Genomic DNA, 24,849 nt, shown 5'->3' with positions numbered 1-24,849 from the left:
TAAATATATTATAATTTTATTTATGTATCTAGTTTTTATTGTATTCATAAAAGAACAAATTTTAAAGTCATTATAATGAAAAATAGCCATATAAAAGCTTAAAGATTATTTGAATTAGATCACTCGTCCATATTCTATAATTAAAAAAAACTAAAGAAAAAAATACAAACTATATTTTAATCATTTATAATTCACAGTTAAAAACCAGTCACATGAATAATTATCAGTACATCTTTATTGATGTTTATATCAAATTTTCATCATAATAAAGTATTTTGTATGATAAAATTTTTGAAATAAAGGGACTCCAATCGTTGTCAGAGTTTAGCTCAACTTAATAGAGTACTCGTAATTTCCTAAAACCAGTCAATCTGACTAACCACTAGTTTTGCTTCACCGTATTTTTGAGTTTATAATCCATGAAGGAAGTGCTGGCACAGAACTTTAAGGTAAATTGTTACGTAAAGATTAATGTAAGTTCTATAAGTAGTAGGGCTCTACTAATATTCACATGCTGCTCCGAATGTACTCTATGAATAGAACAATAATCACACTCATTTTTACCAACTTTTTGTTAATTGATGACACAATAATCACACCCTTTTCTTAGACTAAATCAATTCTCCTCGCGTTATTTATTACTTATTGCAAGATGAAAGTATTGATGTTATATACGTAAGTCAAATTAAAAATGCGTTTATGCTAATATTTAATATTTTATTCTTTGAAAACATGTCATTGAAACATTTGTTATTTTAATTAGCTACATATGTACATATGTGTTAATTTTTTTTATTTAGAAATAAAAAATTTTTTTGGTTTGTATAAAAGAAAAAAAAGAAAAATTAATTTGCAGAATTTTTGATGTTTGTCTAACAAAAGAATAACCTTGAGAATTTTACCTAAAAATCAAAAAATTTTATGACCTAATAAGTTATCATAAATTTTCGTTTTCTTTATATTTTTTTTTTTATTATATTGTTAATTTGTACGCATAAAAAGAAATTATATAATGAAAAATAAGTACATATAGGAAAAAACTTAAAAAATGGACATAGAAACAAAGGAAAAAAGTAGAAAAAACATAAATTAAAAAAAGTATATGATACCAGTGATATGGTTACAAGAAAACGAATGTGCACCTTACCAGTGCCAAAGCTGAACACAAAGACTACAACTCACCCTCCTCTCCTTCTCCTCGTTAAAGTACCTATCGCTCAGATACCTTGTGAAAAATTAGTGTGCAGACCTCCCGAGAGATCGATGCTCTTTAAAATCTAATAAATTCATGTTTTATCAAAAATATTTATTCGAAATAAAATTAAAACAATTGAATTTTTGTAATACACAAAATAAATAATCTATTTATTTTCTGTTTTTCTTATTTAACACATTTTTGTTTTTTTTGTTTCAGTTTATTATAAAGACTAGTTTCTTACTTGAGACTTAATAAATTATAACAATTATGATATATTAAACATAATTATCCAATTCTAATTAAAAAAAAAAAGAAACCGCAAAATAAAAAACTTCTAAGATAAGAAATTTTCCATTATCACAATTCCTTTAATTTTATTAAAATTATTTATTGTTCAGCTGATGGATGAGCTTTAATCCATTCTAAAGCACGTACAATATATTCTGGGATTTGTGGAACATGTGATCCAGATGGTTGATAACCGTTTTCATCGGCAGTATATTGAAGAACAATATGTTCGCCTTCAGGGCTAGTCCATTCAGCAGCACCTTTAGCAAATTCACCACCTTTACCATTTTCTGATTGACTGATACCATTGGCAGCTTCAAATTCCCATCCATATGAACCATCTTCATTTAAATCAAATGATTTTGATAAAATACCAGAATCATCACCAGCTGCAGCTGCACTTGCAGCAGCTTTTGATGCTAATGGTGATGCTGGAGCACGAGCAGCAGCAATAGCAACGCAAGCACATAATACAATCTTTAATGTAAAAGCAAAAATCAAAAATTAATAATTGAAATTTTAAACTTTTTTAATCACATTCTATTTTCAGCACGATTTTTTTTAATTTAACTAATTATTCTACAAAAAAATCATTTTAAATTTAAAAAGAACAAAATTAAAAAATGTCCTTACTAAGAATTTCATTTTAATTTATTTTTAATGAAATTTATGAACACAACACAAAATTTTTTGGTAAAGTCCCAAGTAATGATCACTTTAGATCTTCAAAATTGAATCTGATAATTTTCGACCAGGTGAATTCGATATTTATACAAATCTAGAAAAATTTTAAAAATCTAGAAATTTTTTTTCCTTCTTCTATACCAAAAAATGATTATTAATTTCGATTTCCTAATATTAGATTGGATCGAACAAGTTTCTGTTATAATTTTTGTCTTCGCCTTTTTTTTCTTTTTTTTTGTTGTAATTTTCTGAATTTCGTCTCATAGGTACTATTATTAATTTTTGCAAATTAAAAATTTTTATTAGATTGTCCAAAAGAATATTTTAATTCAAGAAAATAATAATAATAACAATAAAAATTAAAAGCAGATGAGACTAATTCCATTAAAAAATTTATGCTCAAATTATTATTATTAATTTATGATAATAAAAAAAATTAACTGGTTAAGAAAAGCTAATATTTTAATAGATAAAAAGAACCAACTACTAGAAGAGTAACAACAATGTTATAAAATATAAAAAAAATGTTATAGAAAATGGAAACGAGAGAGAGACGCGTAAGACAAGAAAATTTAAAGCAGATTATCGCACCTTTCGACCACCATTATCAAGCCACAAATCACCAAATCAAACACAATAGAATTTTTGTATACATATACACATGGACGTGTGTTCATTTTATTATCCTAAATGTGATTCACAATTATTATAATTTTGTATTGTTATACAGATGAATTATTGGACAGATATTTAATATTTAATTATAACTCTTTCGAAATATTGAGACCAGTTTTAATTTTTAAAAGTTTTTACATAACTTTTATTGTTTAGTTTCTTTTCTTTTATTTTCTATAGTAAACAACCGTTTCCTTAAAACGCAATTTTTAAACAAAAGTTGAATACACTTGCGATTCATTTTTAACACATTGTTAACTCGAAAATGATTTATTAAAATTATGAATTTGATTTGTTGATATATTTGCTGCTAGGATTAATGTCAATTCTCATAATTTGTAATTCACTTTTATTGATGAAATTTGAATATTTAATGAAATTTGAATAATAGTTTTAGAAAATAAATTAGAAAATACTAATTAAGTTCTAAAGCATATTGCATTATCAAAAGACCCACCATATAATTTTGAATTTCAAATTATGCGAATGCTTTTTAATAAACACTTTTATGTCTCTTATGTTTGTAGGTTTTCACAGACAAACTTATTGTAATAAACAAGATATATAAAACAATGAATATCCATAAACATACGTTAATGTATCTCAACTTTTCTTTACTGCTAAAAGAAAAATGCTAATCCTGATATAACGCGCTTTTAATACAACTTTCATAAATATAAATATACAAAAGAAAATTTAAAATTGTGTAGCGGTAAATAAACAAAAATCCTACCTACAATAAATTAATCAACAGGTTATCGGTCATCAAAGTGTTAACATAACTTACAAGCCATCATTTAAAACAAAAATAACTAATTTCCCAATTTTTTTTTTCTGTTTAAAATTTAATTAATTTAGATGATCTTTTTTTGTTTTCAATTTTAATTTTTTTTTTTTATTGTATTTTATGTTAACAGTAACTTTTCTATTAATTTTTACCTTCATTGATAAATTGATCATCAATGAAATTACCTTGTAAGAAAAAAAGTTACGTTTTTTTATAATTAAATAATTAACAGAAAAGTATTATACCTTTTTTATTTTGTTTAGTTTTTTTAAAACTTTTTGTTAAATTTCACGTTTTCCTATTAGCACTTTTTCTGTTTTTTCTTTTGTTTCAAAAACAAAAGTAGTAGTTTTTATTACTTTTATGGATTTGTTTGCAATAATTAATAATTTGACATGAAGATCCCATAGATCTCATTCATTTAATCTTTAATAAGTACAAATTTTTTTTTTTTGTTGTCTAAGTTGTATGACAAGTCTTAAAAATAATCACGAATGGATAATTCGATTTAATTTTTTATTTACCAAATTAATATTCAATAATTTCAACATGAAAACAGAAAATAAAGTTAATTTCTTTAAAATAATTTTCAAGGTTTTAAAGTATTATATATACAAATGTAATATACATACGCGTACATATAAAATTTGACACATATTATTTAAAAAGTAAACCTATACAATTCATAAGATAAAGTTAAAAAAAATTAAGAAAGAAAAATTTGCAATGTTAAAGAATATGTATTATACATATACATATATATACACACATATGAACTGTCCTAAAGTAATTTAATTTCAAAATCAAAATATGAATCCAAATTTAGAAATTTCGAAACATAATTTAAGAACATAATACTCTGGAATATCTTACAAAAATATTAGGATATAAAATGAAAAAGAAATACTTTTTCTCTTGCATAAATCATTACTACTAAAAATAATTAATAAAACAATTGTATTAAAAAATATAATGTGTAATTAATAATAACTCACAATTATATGCTAATATTTAATTTCGGTATAACAATTACTAAATTTCCATATCGCGAATAAGAGGTACCTACATATATATACAGCAATCCCTCCTATAACGTAATTTTTGGGACCGAAAAATTTTTACGTTAAGTGAAATTACATTATAGGAGGTCCAACTAAACTAATATGACTAAAATGTATATACATACATATGTATGTATGTACTTGATATTTGCCTAAACTAGTAAGTTGTCTGTTGGTAAAGAAAGAAATTTAAATGAAAAAAAAAATAGATTATTGCATATTAAATTATTTTAAAATTACGTAAAACGAGGTAAAAATTACATTAAGTGAAAATAGGTAGGAAAAATAAAATTTACATAATTATATCGAAATTAGATAGTAAGATGTTACGTTACAGGAGGGATTGCTGTATATATAAAATACTTCAAAATCGTCGTAGTTCTCTTATTATGTAATTCTATAGTCAACATAATTTATAAGAACTTAAAACAAGTTTTTTTTTTTGTTATTGTGACTTCATCATTGTTATACCATTCAAAATGCACTCCCAAAAATGTAAAAAATTTTTTTAAATTTCGAATGTATTATATGGTATGTTATTAAAAGTGCTGGCGCTTTTAAAACAGAATTGTAATATTGATTCGTAATATGTTATTTATAATGTTAGTGTGTTTTTCAAATAACATAAATTTTGATTAAAATTTTCAAAATATCATTTATTGTATTCTTCAAATTATTCAAGGTGATTTCAACTCTCAAAATAATTAATACATAACATTAAACCAAATAAAAACTGTCATAATATGATGAGGTTAAATTAGTTTCAATAATTAGCATAGGATCAATAAAAACTTATTTAACCAAATATTTTAATTGCTAAAAGTAGCTTTTCTAATGTTTAATATATATAATACGTTTTGTTTTTATGTCGAACACTGATGAATATTGGATGAGAAAGAGACCAAATAAATCAATTAAATTAATTCAGTACAAACTGTCAAGTTTTTAGATAAACACCTAAATATCTGGCAAATCAATTTTAAAAATTTAATAATTCAACTTTATATTTTTAATCCAACTATGTTCTTATAGTTTTCAAGTTGATCTGGTCACCTCTACTTGACTCTATCGTCCAATAGGTTCTTTGACATAGGTCAAAGTTTTTGCTGTGTTGAAAGCTTATATCTTTCATTTTTGATAAAACCGTGACAAATTGCTAAATTGCTTAGTTTTAATTATTACACTCTGAAAATTGGAGGAAAAGCGTCAGATTAATTTTTTTGAAATAAATAATTTATTTGTTTTTTTTTGATATTTTCTAATTTTTTTTTCTTTAGAAGTTCACAATTCATAATAATGTATGTTTAATAAAAATTTATAACAAAATAATAATAACTAAAAGGAGCTTTGCCCTCTTTTCTTATTTTTTTAAAACAGTTTTTGCAAAGTCTTTTTCACATATTATTATTATTGTGATGGGTGAGTTCTAATCCATTCTAATGCACGTGTAATATATTCCGGAATTTGAGGTACATGTGATCCAGATGGCTGATAACCATTTTCATCGGCGGTATATTGTAAAATGATATGTTCACCTTCAGGGCTAGTCCATTCAGCAGCACCTTTAGCATATTGTCCACCTACACCATTTTCTGATGCACTAATACCATTAGCGGTTTCATATTCCCATGCATATGAACCGTCTGGATTAATATCATATGATTGTGCTAAAATACCAGAATCATCACCAGCTGCAGCTAAACGTGCTGCTCCAGCTTTTTGTAATGGTGATTGAGGAGCACGTGCAGCAACAATAGCAATGCATGCGAATAAAGCGATCTAAAATATAAGTGTTATGTTAAAATATTGAGTTCGAGTAATTATTAATCCAAGGAATAAAAAGTATTTTATTATATATAAAACGAAATTTTTAATCCTTACAAAGAATTTCATTTTGATAATAAATTCGTGTAGTTTCTTTTGTTTGTTATGTAATCCAAGATATCTGAACTGCGTCTGATGAATATTTTTATAAAAAAATCTGTATTTATATACAAAAAACATATGCGATACAAATCAAATTTCGATTTCGATTTTTATATTTCTTCTTTTTTAAATTAAATTAAATTCATTTTTGAAATATATTTTTTCGCTTATTATTGGAACTAAAACATAACAAAAACTAAAAAAGAAATAAAGAAAAATTTTTTCTATTTCCTATTCCGATGCTTTCTGTAACTCTTATTCACTTCCAAAAAGTATCATCAAATTTTCTTTTCATAAAATATCATGAAAAAACTAACGAAACTCTTTTATGGTGAGCGTTTAATTTATCTGATAGTGGAATTAAATTTATATTTTCTTTCTCTTTCCATCACTGTTTTTTCTTTGTATTCAACTGTGTTTTGCGGTCAAATTTGTAAGTGAGATGATAAAGTTTTTTTTAATTTTTCTGATACTTTTTGTTTGCTTTTCTTAAAACCTACAAGGTATAATGTTAAATTACATTAGTTGTTGCGAAATTTTGTTAAATTATTTATGACCAAATAATAATAATGAATATCAAATAAGTTTTTCAAGTTGAACGAGACCATTCAGTAACAACATGCTTAATTTTATGGGAAAAATCAATTTTAATTTCCCACTTGATTGATTTATTTAAAAAATTTAAATATCTAAGAACAAATTATTACTTTAGTGTAAAAATTAAATTTTTTCTCATAAAATTTTAAGTTTAGAATTAGATGATCAAATTTAAAATTAAGATATTTTTTTTATATTTATTAGCTGTTAAAAAGAATTTATCATTCATTTAATGTTTATCCATAAAAATAGAACAAGAAAATATTTTATGACCCCAAATGTATGTAAATTTACAAATTTTATCAATTTCAAATATATTGTACGTATATGACCAGAATCAATTAATTTCCATTTGAAAAAAATAAGAATCCAATCTTAAATTTTAGAACTGACTTCGACTTTTCACATCAAACTTTATTTAAAAACTTCTTAAATTTAATATATATAAATATAAATTTAATAATATGCTTAAGTAAACTATGAGTTTCTTAAAATTTGAGATAAACATTATTATTCGAAAACTGGCACTAAAATTATAACATTATAAATGTTAACACCTACATATTATTGACTTAAAAAAGTTAATTACATTAAATATGTAATTAACTGTAATAGTTTTCATTCAAGTTGAAGTTTACAATTTATGCATATAAATATCCATATATTTTTAAAATTTCTGTAATAACATTGTAAAACTATATATATTATTATATATACTACTTATAATTATTACTACTATTATATATTATTATTACTACTACGGTTTAGTTGAAAATTGCAATTCCTAACTTAAAACTAAACAGCACCAATTACAAAGAATATAATTGAATAATATATGGGATTTAAAAATACACTAATATAATATACACTAATACGATATAATAATTTAAATAAATATACCAGTATTATAATAAAATTAGTTATATACGTTATGTAATATTTTAACAAAGTTAAATTAAATCTTAAATCTTATACATATTATTTTTATTTCTCACAATTAACAGTGACAAAGATTATAATTTTAATATTATATTTAAAAAATCCACTATATTTCATTAAAAATGATAAGATTTGAAAAATGAGTAAATTTGAAATTAGAACTGCGTTCTATAAAGTGGTAAAACTCATAAATTTAAGATAATATAAATGTGAGTAGATTTTTTTTTTATTTTATTATTTATGATTTGTGAAATATAATCATAAAAAGATAATGAAATCAATAGTTTTACTTTTAATTTATTCAATAATTTAGATTATATACTTTCAAATAAAACTAGTCCTATTTTAAAAATTATATAATGTAAATAAAGCTTAATGGTAATCTGAACAGTTCTTAACTACTTGCGTTCATCCAGCTTTTCAAAATTGATTAATAATTACTTACTTATTCATATTAAAAATTTTATATCTATTTGTTTTAGTTCTGCTCTATGAGTTCTTTGGAAAATTATTAAGATTTTTACTATTGTTATTAAGTAATGGAAAGCCATACCTCGAAATTAAGAATTTAGTATTTCAATTTTCTTTATGCTTTACTAATAAAAACATACATATATTAATTTAATATTAAAAATGTCTACAATTCAAGACTTTTGAATTCAATTGGTTGGTATTATAGTAAAGTGTATAAACACAAAAATTATAGTTTAGTCTAGACTTATATATTATTGTAGACCTTGCATAATACCTATTTAAATATATATTAAATAGAATCAAGTTCGCCTTTATTATCTTAAAAGAAACTAATTTTGATTATTTTTTTTTTATATATTATGTAATGTACATTAATTTCGTCATAAATTCAACCAAATATTCAACCACCTATATAAGGTAATAATCTAAATTTTTTGATCTAGATTTTTATTATAAAAGTTATAAATAATTTGTATAAAAATCAACAAAACAAAATATATTATTTATAAAGAAGAAGATACAGTCAAAGCCAGCAATAACCAAAATTTGGAAGGTGTAAAGCTAATTTTAATATTCTCTTTATGAATTTTTTTTTGTATGACAACTTGTATTTCTAGATTTGGTCCTACTAAAGCGATCTATCTAAGATTAAATTAATTCGATTTTTTAAATTTTATAAATTATTATTTTTTTTTTTTTTGGTTTTTTATAAATATTAATGTTACAATGGAAATGATTTGTACATATCTGTATTATATTTAAGCTTCTAGTTTGCATAAACAAGCTATTAAAATATTTTTGATTTATTTATTATAATTTTCTTTATTCGCAACAAGACAACAAGAAAATGAATGGTAAATTAACAATTTCTTTCATGATTTTCGAAAAACGTTTCAAATTTTTTTTTTCAAACAATAAATATTTTGTCATAATAATAATTTTAATTTTTTTGTTCTTTTTTAACGTGTGATATCTGAACAATTAAATAATGTTCAGATTCCGGATGAGATTAAAGATCATAAAATAAATTGCTTTGTTTTTCTTTTTTAATTTTTATACTTTTTTAATATAAGATAAAGAATATTGATACAATTCTTTGATTTCATGGTAATTAGATTGTATCAAATATTAAAATGGTTTTTTAATTTTACTCAATCGATTATGATATGTGTTATAATTTCAAAATTACTTTTGTGTTATTGAAAGTTGATATAAAAAATATTTTCTTTTAATATAGCTGCTATATGCTACAAAATTGCTATAGAAAATATAAAGTAAATAATTATAATATATCAAAGCAATTATTGAACTTAAAGTAGTTTGATAGATCAGCGGTCCGCTTTCTGTAGCCATTAATTCTTAATGTGATACTTCATCCGAGCAAGAGAACTTACGAAATATCAAAGTAGTACAAGTTCTCTCTCGTCCGGCCCGTCCTACACTATCGTGGCCGTTAACAGTTCCAATTTATGCATATCATAACTTAGATCCCAATGGTCAACCGCCACTTACAACTGCTTCATACTATAGAATGGGCACCATTATAGATCACAGAATAGTTCAAGACAAACGAATCCTGTTTTCGCTTTGCGCTTAGTTAAAATATTGCGCTTAATAGTTAAGTAGACATTTCTTCATTCAAAAGAGCAGCAAATATATTTCTACCTAAAAAACAATAGTAAGTACACCCAAACTTTTAAGTAATCTATGGTGCGAACTGACATCAAAGACTTTTGATAGGGGTTCATCCTCGGTTTCCTGTACGATCCCAGCTTAGTTTAATCTAGCCTATCCTCTCTTCTGGAAAGACCATAAGATAATGGTGAAATTTATTTTATATTTAACTTATTATATTAAAACATTCGTATATTATACCCTTTTTTAATTATTCATAAATTTTTTAAAAAAAAAAATTTATCTCATAGATTACAGGCCTAATTTAAAATATAATTACGTTTTCCACACAACTTTTACTATGTTAAAATTATTAATATAACAAATGTATTTTGCATAATGCATTATAGTTTTATAATTAAGTATAAAAAAATGTTAATTAATATTTAATTGCAATTTCCTAAAGTAAAATGATTTTGTGATTTGATGATGTTTCACGATAATTTTTATTAGAAATTTTATGAGGAACAAGAATACCAGTTTGCAAAATTATTTCAATATTTCTTTTTATCAATGAAACGCATTTAAATCAGCTTTATTTAAGATGCATAAATATATAACTCATAAAGATCTTTTTGCAGTTAAGTTTAATACTTAACTAAATTTAAACGTTACTAGAATAAAAAAGAGATTACCTTCAAGATTATCTTAATAATTTTCAAAAATATTCGGGAGGAATTAAAATAAAACGATTTCAACTCTTTTATTCTGCTGGAATAGGCCAGCAGGAAAATTTTGTTTTCGGCTTTACAAAACATCATATAAAACAACATAACAAGTTCAACATTATTATGCGATACAACAAATTTAAAGTGTTAGTTTTTTCTATAATACCCTAAAGCTAAAGTATGTATATAGTCAGCTTTTTAAATAATTTGTAATTATTTTCTATTCGACAACATTTATTTTGATTGGACATCAGCTAATTTCTTTTTGTCATACCATACACACATATAATATACATATATCAATTAATATAATATTTACCATATTTTGAAAACTGATTAAAGAGCGTTTTATTATGCTATTCCCAAAGCAAATTAAATAACAGAAATTAATAAAGAGGAAGATGATTCATTATTGTTACCCTAATTAACTAAATGAAGCATAGACAAAAGCTACCAAATTAGTTTTCAATAACAATTCGTCAAAACAATAACGATTAAGATAAATATAAGTTCCCCTTAATAACATTTTAACACGCTGAAATTATAAAATTCTTTTAATTCTTTTTTAAATTTTTTCTTTTCAATTTCAACTATGATTAAATAATTTATTAGATTCTGTTGTACATGTATATATTTACATTTATACAATTATTCAAAAAAAAATTAAAAACAATATAATTAATTTTGAGTTGCTGAACTTTATCTCATAAAAAAATTGTTTTCTGAATAATAATACATCTAAGGAGAAGGAAATAGAGCTTTTAACATATTTAGGGAGAATTCACATTAATAAATTATATAATTTCCCGACAGGATTTACACTTTTTCTCTTTTGTTTAACTTTATTTTAAATTTACATACAAAAAAGTATAAAAATGATTCAAAAAATTGTGTATAATATGAATAACTGCTTAAATACCAATTTGAAGTATTTACATTAAAAAAAAATTTTAAGTACCCATGAAAAGTTATATCTTTTTTTTATTTTTCAAAACAAACGGGTAGAATAAATTTATAATTTATTTGAAATTTCTTGTTTTTGGACGGAAACATAATATGTATGTATGTATTGAAACGAAAAAAACAATCAAGACAATAAAGCGTCATAATTCTTTCAAAAATTTGACACAGCATGAAATTTGGATGCTTTATGACCGCTTCTATTTTCGTAAATTATATAATCGCATTTTTGTACAAAAAATCTATTTTTAAAGGTTACTTTAAAATAAATTAACTCTTTGTTGTATTATATTAGCGTTTATGGTACAATTTATTAAAATTTTATTCATTAATAAGTGGATCAAAAATTACATACTTATGATCATTAATTGAATGAAATGTATTTATTCAAATTTTGTAGTTGTACACATATGGAAATTAATTTCAAATAGAGTTTTAAGAACAACAGGAGACCTAATTTAAAAAATATAAATTACATTAAAATATTTTAATGAAATTAAACTTATATACCAAAACATGCATATTTAGATCTAAATAATTAATTTTAATTAAAATATGTTAATCTACGATAAGGTTATTGTTGTAGATTATCATCAGCTCTTATGTGCTGATTTCCATTTTGAGATATGTATGTATATAATACTCTAAATGTACCACAATACAAGTGTATATATTCCCAACTAGACCGGTCTGTGTAAACGAGCTGTTAAGAGGGGTTGCACATTTATCCGGGAGATATAAAATTTGAAATTTGAATGTGTAGTTAATAATTTTGTTATAAATGTTGTAAAGTAATGGAACGCTATAATTTATTATTTTACAGAATTTATTGTCTGATAGGTGTGAAGGGGCTGATGTCTTTAAAAAAAAAAAAAAAAAAAGAAGTAAAACAAAAAATGTGCTTTCATGCTTTTTTTTATGCTTCATCTGACTAAAAGCGAGAATAACAAAATTAATGATTTTAATTTACTTTTTTTTATATCAATGATGTCATTTTTAATAGTTTCAATCAACAAATTCACTATCCGTTAAGAACTATCCGTTAAGAATCCTCAAATCGTTAAAATAAAATTTTATATTAATAAATGATTTTCCCGTACATTTTGACGCTCTAAAAAGGTTTCTTTTTAGTTTTATAATATTATAATAAAAAAAAACTTTTATAATACTTACTTGAAATTAAAATCTATGAAACAAAAAATTTATGTTTTAACTTAATGTTTTAAAAAATATGGCTGTAAAAGAATTTAAAAGTTGTCGTGTTCCCGAATTAATTTTTTATCTTAATTATTATATCGATATTTAAAAAAAGTTGACTAATAAAATATCAGTATTAATTAAATATATATTTTAATCGATTTGAAAAAAAAATATAAAAATGTATTTATATTTTGGATATTAGTTAAACTTTAAAATTTTAATATAATTGGGTATGGAATATAAAAACGTAATGTCTTTACATTTTTATATTCCATACCCAATTTACAAAATCTTAAACAAAGTTTCAAAATAAAAAAAAACATGATAAACAAAAATCACCTATATTCATTGATAAGTTTGTATAGTATGATGATAATTAAAATACATTAATAAGATACAGACAATCTTGAAATAATAGCAGTCAATTAAATACAGCCCTTCTAAAATATTTATCATACATTAAATTTGCAATTCACTTGTTGCATTTAGTGTAGAACCTGCAATCTAATACATAATATTACATGAATATTATATTTTTTCAACTGCTTTGCTAATTAAGCTATATAATAACAGTGTTTTAATTCCATTAAAATATAATTCTAAAGGATGACGAATAATGAAATCTAATAATAGGGAAAGTTTAATGAAAACTGATTGATTATTCAACAGTAACAATTATTTAAAAAAAATCTTTTACTATAACATTAAAAACTCATAATAATTAATATTTATATTCATTTTGTCAATATATGTATAAATATAATTATTTTAATTATACTAAAATACAGAAACTTAGGTGTACTTTTATTTTAAAAATCGTATATTAGATTTTATTTTTTTATTAAATTTAACATATTTTTAAAATATAGGAAGTAGTCAGCAGTCAGAGAATATTACAATTTTTATGACGAAAAAAAATTTTTTTACGATCTTGCAGGTTCAATAAAATTTTTCCATATTTGATCATAATTAAACTATTTTCAGAGGGTATTATAAAGTTTTTACTTCATTTATAATAACGAAATTTCAATAAAATGTTATCATGTACAGTACAGGTCCAAGTATTCAAAAAGTTCGAGAATATAACTTTCAAACTTATAAATATCTGAAATAAATCAAAAATTGTTTTAATTTTACACAATATTGATTTCTAAAAAATAACATTCTTTTCGCAAAAGAAAATATATTCGAAGATTAACGTCGGCGATTTAGATAGATTCCTCAAAAGAATATGGTGACTTGAATAGATCACCTGTAATAAAATGTTGAATAACGAGCTGGTGATCACAGGGTGCTGGTTACAAAACGATACATTTGTGCTCTGATTCCGATACTGTAGATCTGTTGCACTGTCCACGTCAGTCAACCGATCCAGTTCTTAATTCGGATTTTCAAAAAACAAATTTTACGAAAAATGTTTCGTTTCATAGAAAAACAATACAGAGAAAAAAAGAAATTCCTTTCGGTACCACAGAGTTGATGGGCTAACACTTCTCACGTTTTGTGTTATTTTATTATTTCCTAAAATTATAAATATTAAGTTTAGTTTATCGTTTCATCAATTTGACAAAATGGAAGAGAAAAAAAAATTTTATGAATTCAAAATCAAATTTAATCGATAAGATTCACAAGCTTTTAAAGACACTAAAAGTATAAATGAACACTTAAAAAACAATAAAAAAAAGAATATTTTATTATATATGGCGGGCCCCATTTTTATATATACATTTCACTGAAATAAATTTTTTTCTAAATAAAGCTGCATAAAAAAATCCGAAACAAAATTTACGCAAATTTATAAAATTTATTGCATAATAAAAGGCTTTTTAAGCTACTTGTTCAGTACTATACATTTAGCAATATAAATCAATTTTATTATCTTTTTCGACATAAAAAGTAATCAATTGAAATACTAATGTAACTAAAAATAAAGTCTCGTTTTAGTTAGGTGGTGCCATATGTAGTATATCCTAACAAAATGTTGGTTTTTAGTTGAAAATTGCTCAAGCTTTTAACTGAATTACTTCTAATTAAAATTAAGTTTTATTCATACCAAATTATATGAATTTTGCGTTGACATTTCAATAAGATTTATACATTTTCTTAAAGGATAATCACTCACTTGAGGCAATTTTCAAAAATATTTGTTCAAATGTTTGGATATTATGTTTCAAAAAATTAAAAGAAGAATTTCTTAAAAGTTTGAAAGTATTAATTGAATATTTTAATAACATGTTAATCTTAAGTTATTCAAATATGTTAAAAGAAAACTTACTTGGTTTCAAATGTTGAGTTGTTGAAAGCTGCTTACTTATAAAATTGGTTCGATGTTCATAAGTTAAAGACACTATGTACGCCTCATTCTTGAATTTTAAATACAGTTTTCTGCAATCCAAAAGTTTAACTAATTTGCGGTATCTTCACTACATTATTCTTTGTTTTTTTTTTTTTATTTTCATTCCAATGCAATATGATATTTTTAGAGATTTCTCACAAAAGTACAATAGTGTATAATTCAAAATTCATCGATTTCTTTTTTTCCTATTTATTACAGCCAATCTCTTCAACATTCTATTGATTAACCAAAATGGATTAACCACAATGGTTAATAAAAACCTACAAAAAAAAAAGAAAAAATTTAGGTTAATCCAGAAATACCGACCAATCGTAAAAAATGTAATATTCAAATTAGGTTAAATACAATACAATTTTATGTTACATAAGAGCTAGGTAAAAAAAAAATGTATTTTGTTCAATGCAAATAGAATCCTTCACATGTTATAATTTTAGCTCTCCATATTCAAAAATATTTAATTCTGCATATTAAATGCATATCTTTGATTGAAAAAAATAACAAAGCCCAACAAAGGTCATATACATAAAATAAATTTTCTGAAAAATTTATTAACAAAAATTTGTGACTGACGTATTATACAACACAGTAAGTTCATCTCATTAGGTTTTCGTAATAATTGAAATTTAAAAAGTCCAAAAACACTTTCCGCTCCAGCAGAATGAAAAGCGTATTACAATTAAAACATTTTTGTTAAATTTTTAACTCATTCAATTAACACTTTCATTTGCTTTTCAACATAAAATAAAATTTTTTACAAATTATACCGTAATTCCTTTTTAAAATTTGAAAAAATTAAAATATGTAACTCAAATATTTAGAGCTTTTTACTTCTATATTTTTTTTACTAAATAACAAATAAATAGCTTAAAATTTTAGTTAAGGAGCACCTAAACACCTAAAACGTGTTTTTTTAAAATTAATGAACAATGTTATTATTTGCGTGTAATTTATCTAACCACTTAATAAATTTCAAACCCATACCATTAAATGTTATTTGTATTGAAGTTTTTGTATTTTTACCTTTTAAAATAATGGTAAAATAATGAAAAATTTTTAAATTCTCAGTAAATTGAAAACTTGTTCACACATAACAATTCTCAAATATAGGAAATACAACAAAATTTATAAGACTATTAAAAAAGAAAAAAATAAATTAAATACATATTGAAAAGCTATTACAAATCTACGTTTTTGTTGTTCCTTTTTTCTTCTTTTTTTACTTTAATTCAAATTTAAAATGAGTGATTAGAAATAATGGTTTTATATTTGTTTCGTATATGATATTTATTTTTAGTATAAATATTGATTTTTTGCTAGATTATTCATCAGAAGCAACTTAGATATCTTTTGGATTACATAACTCGAAAAGGATACTTCAATATTAAAATCAAAATGAAATTCTCTGTAAGGATTACATATTAGCAATTATTTTATATTCCAATATATGTTTATAATTATAAAATTAATATTTTATTTAATTTTTACGTGTAGATTGTATTATTTGCTTGCATCACAATCGCTGCTGCTCGTGCTCCAGCATCACCATTGGCAAGAGCTGGTGCCGCACATGCTGCGGCAGCTGGTGATGATTCTGGTATTTTATCAAAATCATATGATTTGAATCCAGATGGTTCATATGCATGGGAATTTGAAGCTGCCAATGGAATTAGTGCATCGGAAAATGGTGTAGGTGGACAATATGCTAAAGGTGCTGCTGAATGGACTAGCCCTGAAGGTGAACATATTATTTTACAATACACTGCTGACGAAAATGGTTATCAACCATCGGGATCACATGTACCACAAGTTCCCGAATATATTACACGTGCATTAGAATGGATTAGAACTCATCCAAATCCTGAATATCAAAATTAAAAGCAAATAACAACAAAGATGAAGAAACCATTTTTGATAATAAAAACAAAAGATACCTCCCCCACGACATAAAAGAAAACAAAAAAAATCATCATTTTGTTAAATTATATGCTCATATAAATAGTTATTAAATGTGTGTGTGCAACTTAAAAATCAAGACAAAAATTAATAAAAAAAAATATATTATTTATTTTCATTTACTATACGAAAAACAAATTTTTATAGTTTTTTCTTTTTGAAAGTGTAAAAATTAAAAATATTGAAAAAAAAATTTTGCTTCTCAACAACGAGTATCAAAATTTAAACTATCTTGTTAATTTCCCTACGAAAAAAAGAATGCTGCAAAATGAAGATTTTAGTTGAATTAACCCTCAGAGATTCGGAATTTCCATAATTTCTGAGATGCAAATAAAAAAAGAATTTATATGTATTTTTGGTTTTCATAAATGAGACAATTAAAGAGCACACCCGAAAAATGTTTTGTTGCAATCAATGTTAGAAAACTTAATTTAACATTTCCAAATTATTTATACATTCAGTTTCCCCACATTGTGCTTCCCATCATGAAATTGTTATTTAATGATTTTCAGCTCTACTATTTGCGGAACAAAACCATTGAATAGAAAACTTCACAAATTTTCAACACTCTACCGCTTTCGCCCCTATAAATTTTAAATTATATATACAAATATTCAAGTGTACTTAATATTAAATATATTTACTTGTTTTTTTTCTATGACTGTAGTTAAAAAGTGGGAAAAACCTTGAAGTTTTCGTTATAGCCGACTTCCGAAAGCAATGTTAAATTTAAAATTTGACATACTTAAATTTTTAGGTACGCATTTTTTTATGAAATTACGGGTAGATTATTTATGAGGGTAATCTTTGTATTTGTAAAAATATATTGTGAATAATCATCAAACCTCACTTTTTCAATCCTAAATTGTTGTTCTTAAAAATTATTATAAAAAATGAAGTTAATATCATTTCTAAGGTCTTATGATGGCACCAAATTTCGGATTTCAAGTTTTCGGTCAAAACGCACTTCTTCATAGAAGGGAAGCTTACTTAAACAATTTTTAGGGAGATGTTGGTCTATGGATCTGTATGTGCATGCGTGTATCTCAGGTTCGGCTGAGCCAACATTGATGAAATTTTATATGTCAGTGTATTTTGGGGTATGTCACGGATTGATCAACTTTTGGAATATGCCAAGATTTGGGAACTAAACCTCTTTGCAAGACGATTTTACTTTTTTTTGTATACAAAGAGAAATAATGAACCAAATTTCTTGTTTTAATTCTGGTTATTAACGAAACTAACTGCGGAACTTTTTAAAGAATTCGAATGAATTAAAGCGAAGAGTTTCAGAGGCAAATTTACAATTTTCGAGGAATGTTAATTAAAAGCTATAAGAAACATTTTCATAATTTTCTGTAACATTTTCACTCAACTAGACAATATATGTACATCGTGGTCGATTATATGCAGACCACCTCAGATTTTTTTTATTTGTCAACAGTTTTCATTAAGAACAAGTTTTAACCCAGACACTGCGAAATAATTTTCCCAAAATAGAAAACTTAAAATATGAAGAATTCGAAACTGAGATGAATGCCCAAAAAAATATCTAACTGAACAAGAGTTGTAGAGTTTCTCGAGAATTTTTCAGAAAGGACCATTTTAGGACCACGAACAAAAGCTGCTCAGTTATACCAGACTTTTTCAACAATATAATGAATGACTGACTATATTTCTTAATGATTGACTATATTACAGAATCAGTTTTTAAAACAGTCGTTAGAGATTTCTAAAAAGTTGCTACTTATTCTAGCAGACCAATTTTACGTATATTTTCAATACCCACCTCAAATATATTTTTTTAAATAATATGCAGGCTAACATAAAAATTACAAAAAGTATATGATTATCAGAGAAAAACAGCACAGACTTTAGAAACCTAAAATGTTGGATTTATAGACATTTCAATAATTTAACGCACTAGAGGATAACTAAACACAGAAGGGAGGTTAAATAAAAAGAAAGAAATATTTGACCAACATAATATGTATGTGCGAAGTGTGTTCAGAAAAGTACTTTATTTACGAATTTCGATTCAAATCTAGCCGTTTATACACTTATTTCGAAAAGGTGCAGAACCGGCACCTTGTTGAGTATCACAGTGCGGGAACTAAATTTCCCGCACTGTGATACTCAACTAGATCTCTCTCATACTAATAAAAGTTCTCCTTTTATTTAAATATTTTTTTTTAATGTGCACAACCATGAGTCATTTGTAAGTAGGAAATAACAAAAAAATTTAATTTTTGTTCTCGTTAAGATCAACATTCCTAAGACTTCAACAACTTAAGACATAAAATACATAAAAAAAGCTTATTGAATTTAGGAGTTTTAGGAGTTTTTATTTAATATTACTAGCTCAAAATAAATTTTAAATCTAAAATAAATGCTCACATTATTAGTTTTTATAATTTCAATAAAAAAAAATAAATAATGAAAAATTTTTGAATTCTCAGATAAACTGAAAACTTGTTCATACATACGAGTAGCAATTTTCAAATGTAGGAAGTACAAGAAAATAAGAAAAACGAAAAGAAGACGAATTAAATAATAAAACATTATTACAAACCATCACTTTTTTTGTTCCTTTCTTCTTCTTTTAAAAATTAGTGATTAGAAAGAATACCTGTATATTTTTTTGTACATAATATTTTTAGTATAAATATCGATTTTTTGCTAAATTATTCAACAGAAACAATTCAGAAATCTTTTGGATTACACAACTTAAACAGGATACTTCAACATTATTAAATTTAAAATGAAATTCTCTGTAAGGATTACATATTAACAATTATTTTATATTCCATTACATTATAATTAGGTATAAACTTAATATTTTTTTTAATTTTTACGTGTAGATTGTATTATTTGCTTGCATCACAATCGCTGCTGCTCGTGCTCCAGCATCACCATTAGCAAGAGCTGGTGCCGCACATGCTGCGGCAGCTGGTGATGATTCTGGAATTTTATCAAAATCATTCGATTTAAATGAAGACGGTTCATATGCTTGGGAATTTGAAACTGCGAATGGTATCAGTCAATCAGAAAATGGTGCCGGTGGACAATATGCTAAAGGTGCTGCTGAATGGACTAGCCCTGAAGGTGAACATATTATTTTGCAATACACTGCTGACGAAAATGGTTATCAACCATCTGGATCACATGTACCACAAGTTCCCGAATATATTACACGTGCATTAGAATGGATTAGAACTCATCCAAATCCTGAATATCAAAATTAAAGACAAATAACAATAAAGATGAAGAAACCATTTTTAATAAAAACACACGATATCCAACGATAGAAAAGAAAACAAAACAAACATCATCTTAATAACTTATATACTCATAAAATATAGTCATCAAAATTTTGTCAAAAGAAAAATTAAGATAAAAAAAATAAATTATTTATTTTTATTTACTGTAAAGAAATTTTTTTGTTTTTTTTTTATATATGTACATACATACACGTGTACATACAAGGATTTTATAGTAAAGAGAAAGCAGAACTTTTTTAACCCAACGGCATTAACTGAAAAACCAGAATTTGAATTAAATTGCTTACAAGACATATTTATTGTCAATTTTAATGGCATTAATATTAAAACAAACTCAGGATTCAAATAAATTAGAAAATATACTTAAGTAGGTACCTAGATACTTGATTATTCTAAGCATCTTGGAAATAAACGAAGAATAATCACATACTCTCTAACGTTTAATTTAAATCATTGACGTGCACCTAACTTCGATTTTTCTTACAAATACATACATTAATATAAACATTCTACAGTCTATTTTCTATTCGCAAAACTTGTTTAAAACATTTCACATCACAAAACATGTATAAAACCTTTTCGTAACACTTATTGATACTCACAGGTAATTATGCTGATGAAAATGCAATTTCCTGGCACAATTTTTTCTAAACAAACAGCGTTTACAATACCAATTCAAAAAACTAAATAGAATAGTACATGGGAGAATGTTGGAAAAATTAAAATATGAATAAAATATACAGGATTTAAAATTATACTTCCAAATTACAATTATTTCATTCAAATTATGAGCTTGTAAAAGGATGATCTAAAACTACTTAAAAATTATTTGAAACTGGTTTTGAAAAATACTTAAAGACACATATTTACTTAGCTATAGGCACCTATTTACTTAGCTCTTAAATGTTATTTTATGCTAAAAATGCCAGTTAGATAATGCATTAACGAATTAAAAAAAACTAATTAGGTATTTAGGTAGGTTAATCACCAAGTTACCTATACAAAAGATTTTAAAGAATTTCTATTAATACAATAACAACATGAAAGTTGTTATTTTATTAGTAGGATCTGTATTTTAAAATGTCTATATTCTTATATTTTCTCACTAAAATGCGTATATTTATAACACTGCCCTGGTAAGTATACCTATATGCAAGTATATGAGATACTGGTAAGTATACCTACATGTAAGTACATAGGATATTGGTAAGTATATAGCTATACTTTCCAGGGCAGTGCCTATAATAAAAATAAACATGCCATAATTATTCCACTCGAATTCCAAGTTAATTAAGCTATAAAATATAAATTTCAACGCGTTTTCTTTTAAACTAAAACAAAATTGAAACTAGATTTTTTATGAAATCTTAAGCTTTCACTTCCTTTTTTAACTTAAATTCTTCTGTTAAACCTGTTAGTTAAGTTCATTTTAATACTTGAACCAATAAATCTAATAACATCTAATTAATCAATTTTCACAGACTGCTTTATATCTGGAAACATAAACTTTTTGTCATTTTATTAAAAATTTAATAAAATTCAAAATAATTTTAAAATCGCCATTTTGATATACATAAATTTAAATTAAGTCTTTATAAACTTAACGTAACTACATATATAGAAAAAAAATATAACAAGATGAAAACTCTTATAGAAACTATCAATAATTTATCGAACATATCGGATAATTTTAATCTACGAAGGAACTGGTTTGATTTAATTTAAAGTTTAGAATCTTTTGAATATCTATAGATAAAATGTAAAAAATAAATTGAAACTTACATTTTGTATATTATAAATATAAGTAGTATAATTTTATAGACTTATAGAAATTTGATTAGAAATTTAAAATTATTCTAGTTAAAAATTTTCAAAGTAAAATTTTCTTATTTTCACAATTAAAATTTTTATTTCCTGTACAATAAATTTAGCTCTATTTAAAAACAAGATCATCGACATTATTTTGGGTATTAAACATTCTCCACATAAAAATATTTTAAATGTTTTCAAAATAATCATGTTTTTAAAAATAATATGGAAATTAAATTTTGCAAAATTTTACTTTGTGAGAAATCAAAACTTAAACTATGACATATGCTGAAATTATATTCATTCATGTGTATATACTTCCAGCATATTTCATACCAAACAATGTAATCTCCTCTAAATTCTTACCTTACAATAAATTTTGCTTCCTTCTTTATACATACATACTTATGAATATGTGTGTATGTACACAGGTAACGATGATGCTTACCGATTATATTTAATTTTATCCTTCCAAATGGTGCCTTTTGTTCATTTTGCCTTTCGTATAATTTCTAATTCAAATCGAATTGTACAGCTTAGCCTAGGAATTCGCCTAATATTTTTCAGTGTTAAATTTGATTGATGATCTCGGTTCAATGATAATCTTAAGCAATGAAAAGCGTATCGGTTAGTTTCAAAACATACATATCTTCAAAATATGTTTGACATAGTACATCTTAAAACTCAATTTTAATGCATATTCTTCTTTTAATTAAATTCTGTGCACCGCTTAACAATAATTTGCAAAATTAATAAAGATTTGTTCACCGCTTCACTTTACTGCACTATGAAAGTATGTATGTATGTATGTAAAAAATCCGCTATTTTAAAAACTTAATTTCTACTTTATTGTACATTAGCGTTGCCAAGATAGAAAAAAAAATCAGTGATATACAAATCAGCACGAACGTGTTTTTTTCTACGAATAATTTTTTATTTAATATTTTAACAAGTCTTTCTCTTGTTGCCATATATGTATTTTGAAGTTGTCAAAAATAACGCAGTTATTTTTTAAATATTTTTTTTAATTAGCCTCTAAGTTTATTATTTTTACTAAATTTATAAAAATAAAGTTATCTTATCCGTTTTTTTTTCATTCGTATGTAAGCGTAGTAAACTTGTTATATGTATTGGAATGTTGTTTTTGTAATTCTGTGATTGCTACACAGCTTTGTAAACGAATTGTATAAAAAGTCGGGAATTGAAATTTCACAGAGGTATTTTATAATTTTTGTTTCGTGAAGAGACCTAGACTAAAAAAAGAAGAAAAATAATCTATTCAGTATATATTGTAGTGTTGATTTGTCAGAAAAAATTAATTTCTTTTTCCTTATTATTATTTTATCGCTAACTTCCTAAGGAAAATTTCTTAACATTGCTGCTAGATTTTTTCAGTTACTTGTTTGTAACCTATTGTAATTATGCAATTTTACAACTTGCTGGATATAGCTTCAAAGTCGCTAGCGCGACCTGTCAATCCAATACTGTAATACTAGCATGATACTCTTTGATTATCTTAATTTTGAATAAATTATGCTACACTCAACACAACATTTCACGTGCATTGACAACGTGTAATAATAGATTTATCTATAAATACACATATTATATTTAAATTTATTATATTTTTTTAATTATTTCTATATTTTAATGTAAATGAACTTTACAATTTTCTTTGTATTAATATTTTATATCTTTCATTTTGATTTAATTAACGTATTAATTTCACACCGTAAATAGATAGTTTCTTAGTCATTTCATATTAGGTTGTTTGCGATTGTGACGTTTAATGACCAATGTTGCATAATGGAATTCGATATTACAAATTTTTTATATTGTGCAGTGTTAATGTTTAAGTAGGTATTTCTCACGATAGTTTTTCAAAGAAAAAAAAAGAAAACAGCAAAAAGTTAAACATTAAAACTTATGTAGAATTTTTAACCAACATAACAATATAATAATTAGTATTCCAAAATTTACATTAATGATTTTATTCAGCGATTCTCAATCTTTATTGTTTATCGAAATTATTATTGGGTCATTATCATGTCTTGCTATAATTCGTATTGGAATGTATCGTTGTTTTTTTTGTTTTGTTTTATAATGTATTTGATTTCATTTTAATTATTATTTCATTTAATTAAAAATCAAGATTTTTGTTTAAATCTCGTTAATTAAGTTAAAAATAAAAAAAATATATTATTTTAGTTAATTTATATTATTTTTATATGTATGCCTATAAACATATCGTATGTATGAATGTACTTGGTTTTTCTTCGAAGATAATATGTTTAATAATTAAATGGGCAATGTTTCGGT

The 24,849-nt window shown here is 24.2% G+C and overlaps 4 protein-coding genes across 4 annotated transcripts; 2 read left to right on the top strand and 2 right to left on the bottom strand.

The window, feature by feature from the left end:
* Window positions 1-1,585: 1,585 nt before the first annotated feature.
* LOC129609986 (pupal cuticle protein-like) lies at window positions 1,586-3,805 on the bottom strand. The gene is made up of 2 exons (XM_055522280.1): window positions 3,785-3,805; window positions 1,586-1,963 (listed from the first exon to the last, which is right to left on the bottom strand). Exons 1-2 carry the CDS (start codon window positions 3,803-3,805, stop codon window positions 1,586-1,588), a joined length of 399 nt encoding a protein of 132 aa, XP_055378255.1.
* Window positions 3,806-6,100: 2,295 nt separating this feature from the next.
* LOC129609985 (pupal cuticle protein-like) lies at window positions 6,101-6,617 on the bottom strand. Its single transcript, XM_055522279.1, has 2 exons — window positions 6,575-6,617; window positions 6,101-6,472 (listed from the first exon to the last, which is right to left on the bottom strand). The coding sequence occupies exons 1-2, from the start codon at window positions 6,584-6,586 to the stop codon at window positions 6,101-6,103; spliced, it is 384 nt and encodes a 127-aa protein (XP_055378254.1). The 5' UTR covers window positions 6,587-6,617.
* A 10,262-nt stretch (window positions 6,618-16,879) lies between these two features.
* LOC129609984 (pupal cuticle protein-like) lies at window positions 16,880-17,369 on the top strand. Its single transcript, XM_055522278.1, has 2 exons — window positions 16,880-16,891; window positions 16,979-17,369. Exons 1-2 carry the CDS (start codon window positions 16,880-16,882, stop codon window positions 17,360-17,362), a joined length of 396 nt encoding a protein of 131 aa, XP_055378253.1. The 3' UTR covers window positions 17,363-17,369.
* A 1,753-nt stretch (window positions 17,370-19,122) lies between these two features.
* LOC129609983 (pupal cuticle protein-like) lies at window positions 19,123-20,685 on the top strand. Its single transcript, XM_055522277.1, has 2 exons — window positions 19,123-19,161; window positions 20,302-20,685. The coding sequence occupies exons 1-2, from the start codon at window positions 19,123-19,125 to the stop codon at window positions 20,683-20,685; spliced, it is 423 nt and encodes a 140-aa protein (XP_055378252.1).
* The last annotated feature ends 4,164 nt before the right edge of the window (window positions 20,686-24,849 follow it).

Source organism: Condylostylus longicornis, unplaced genomic scaffold (assembly GCF_029603195.1).
Source record: "Condylostylus longicornis isolate FDR11 unplaced genomic scaffold, ASM2960319v2 ptg000042l, whole genome shotgun sequence".
Lineage (NCBI taxonomy): Eukaryota > Metazoa > Arthropoda > Insecta > Diptera > Dolichopodidae > Condylostylus > Condylostylus longicornis.
Note: the sequence above shows the minus strand (reverse complement) of the source record. Positions and strands in the feature narration are given on the sequence as shown.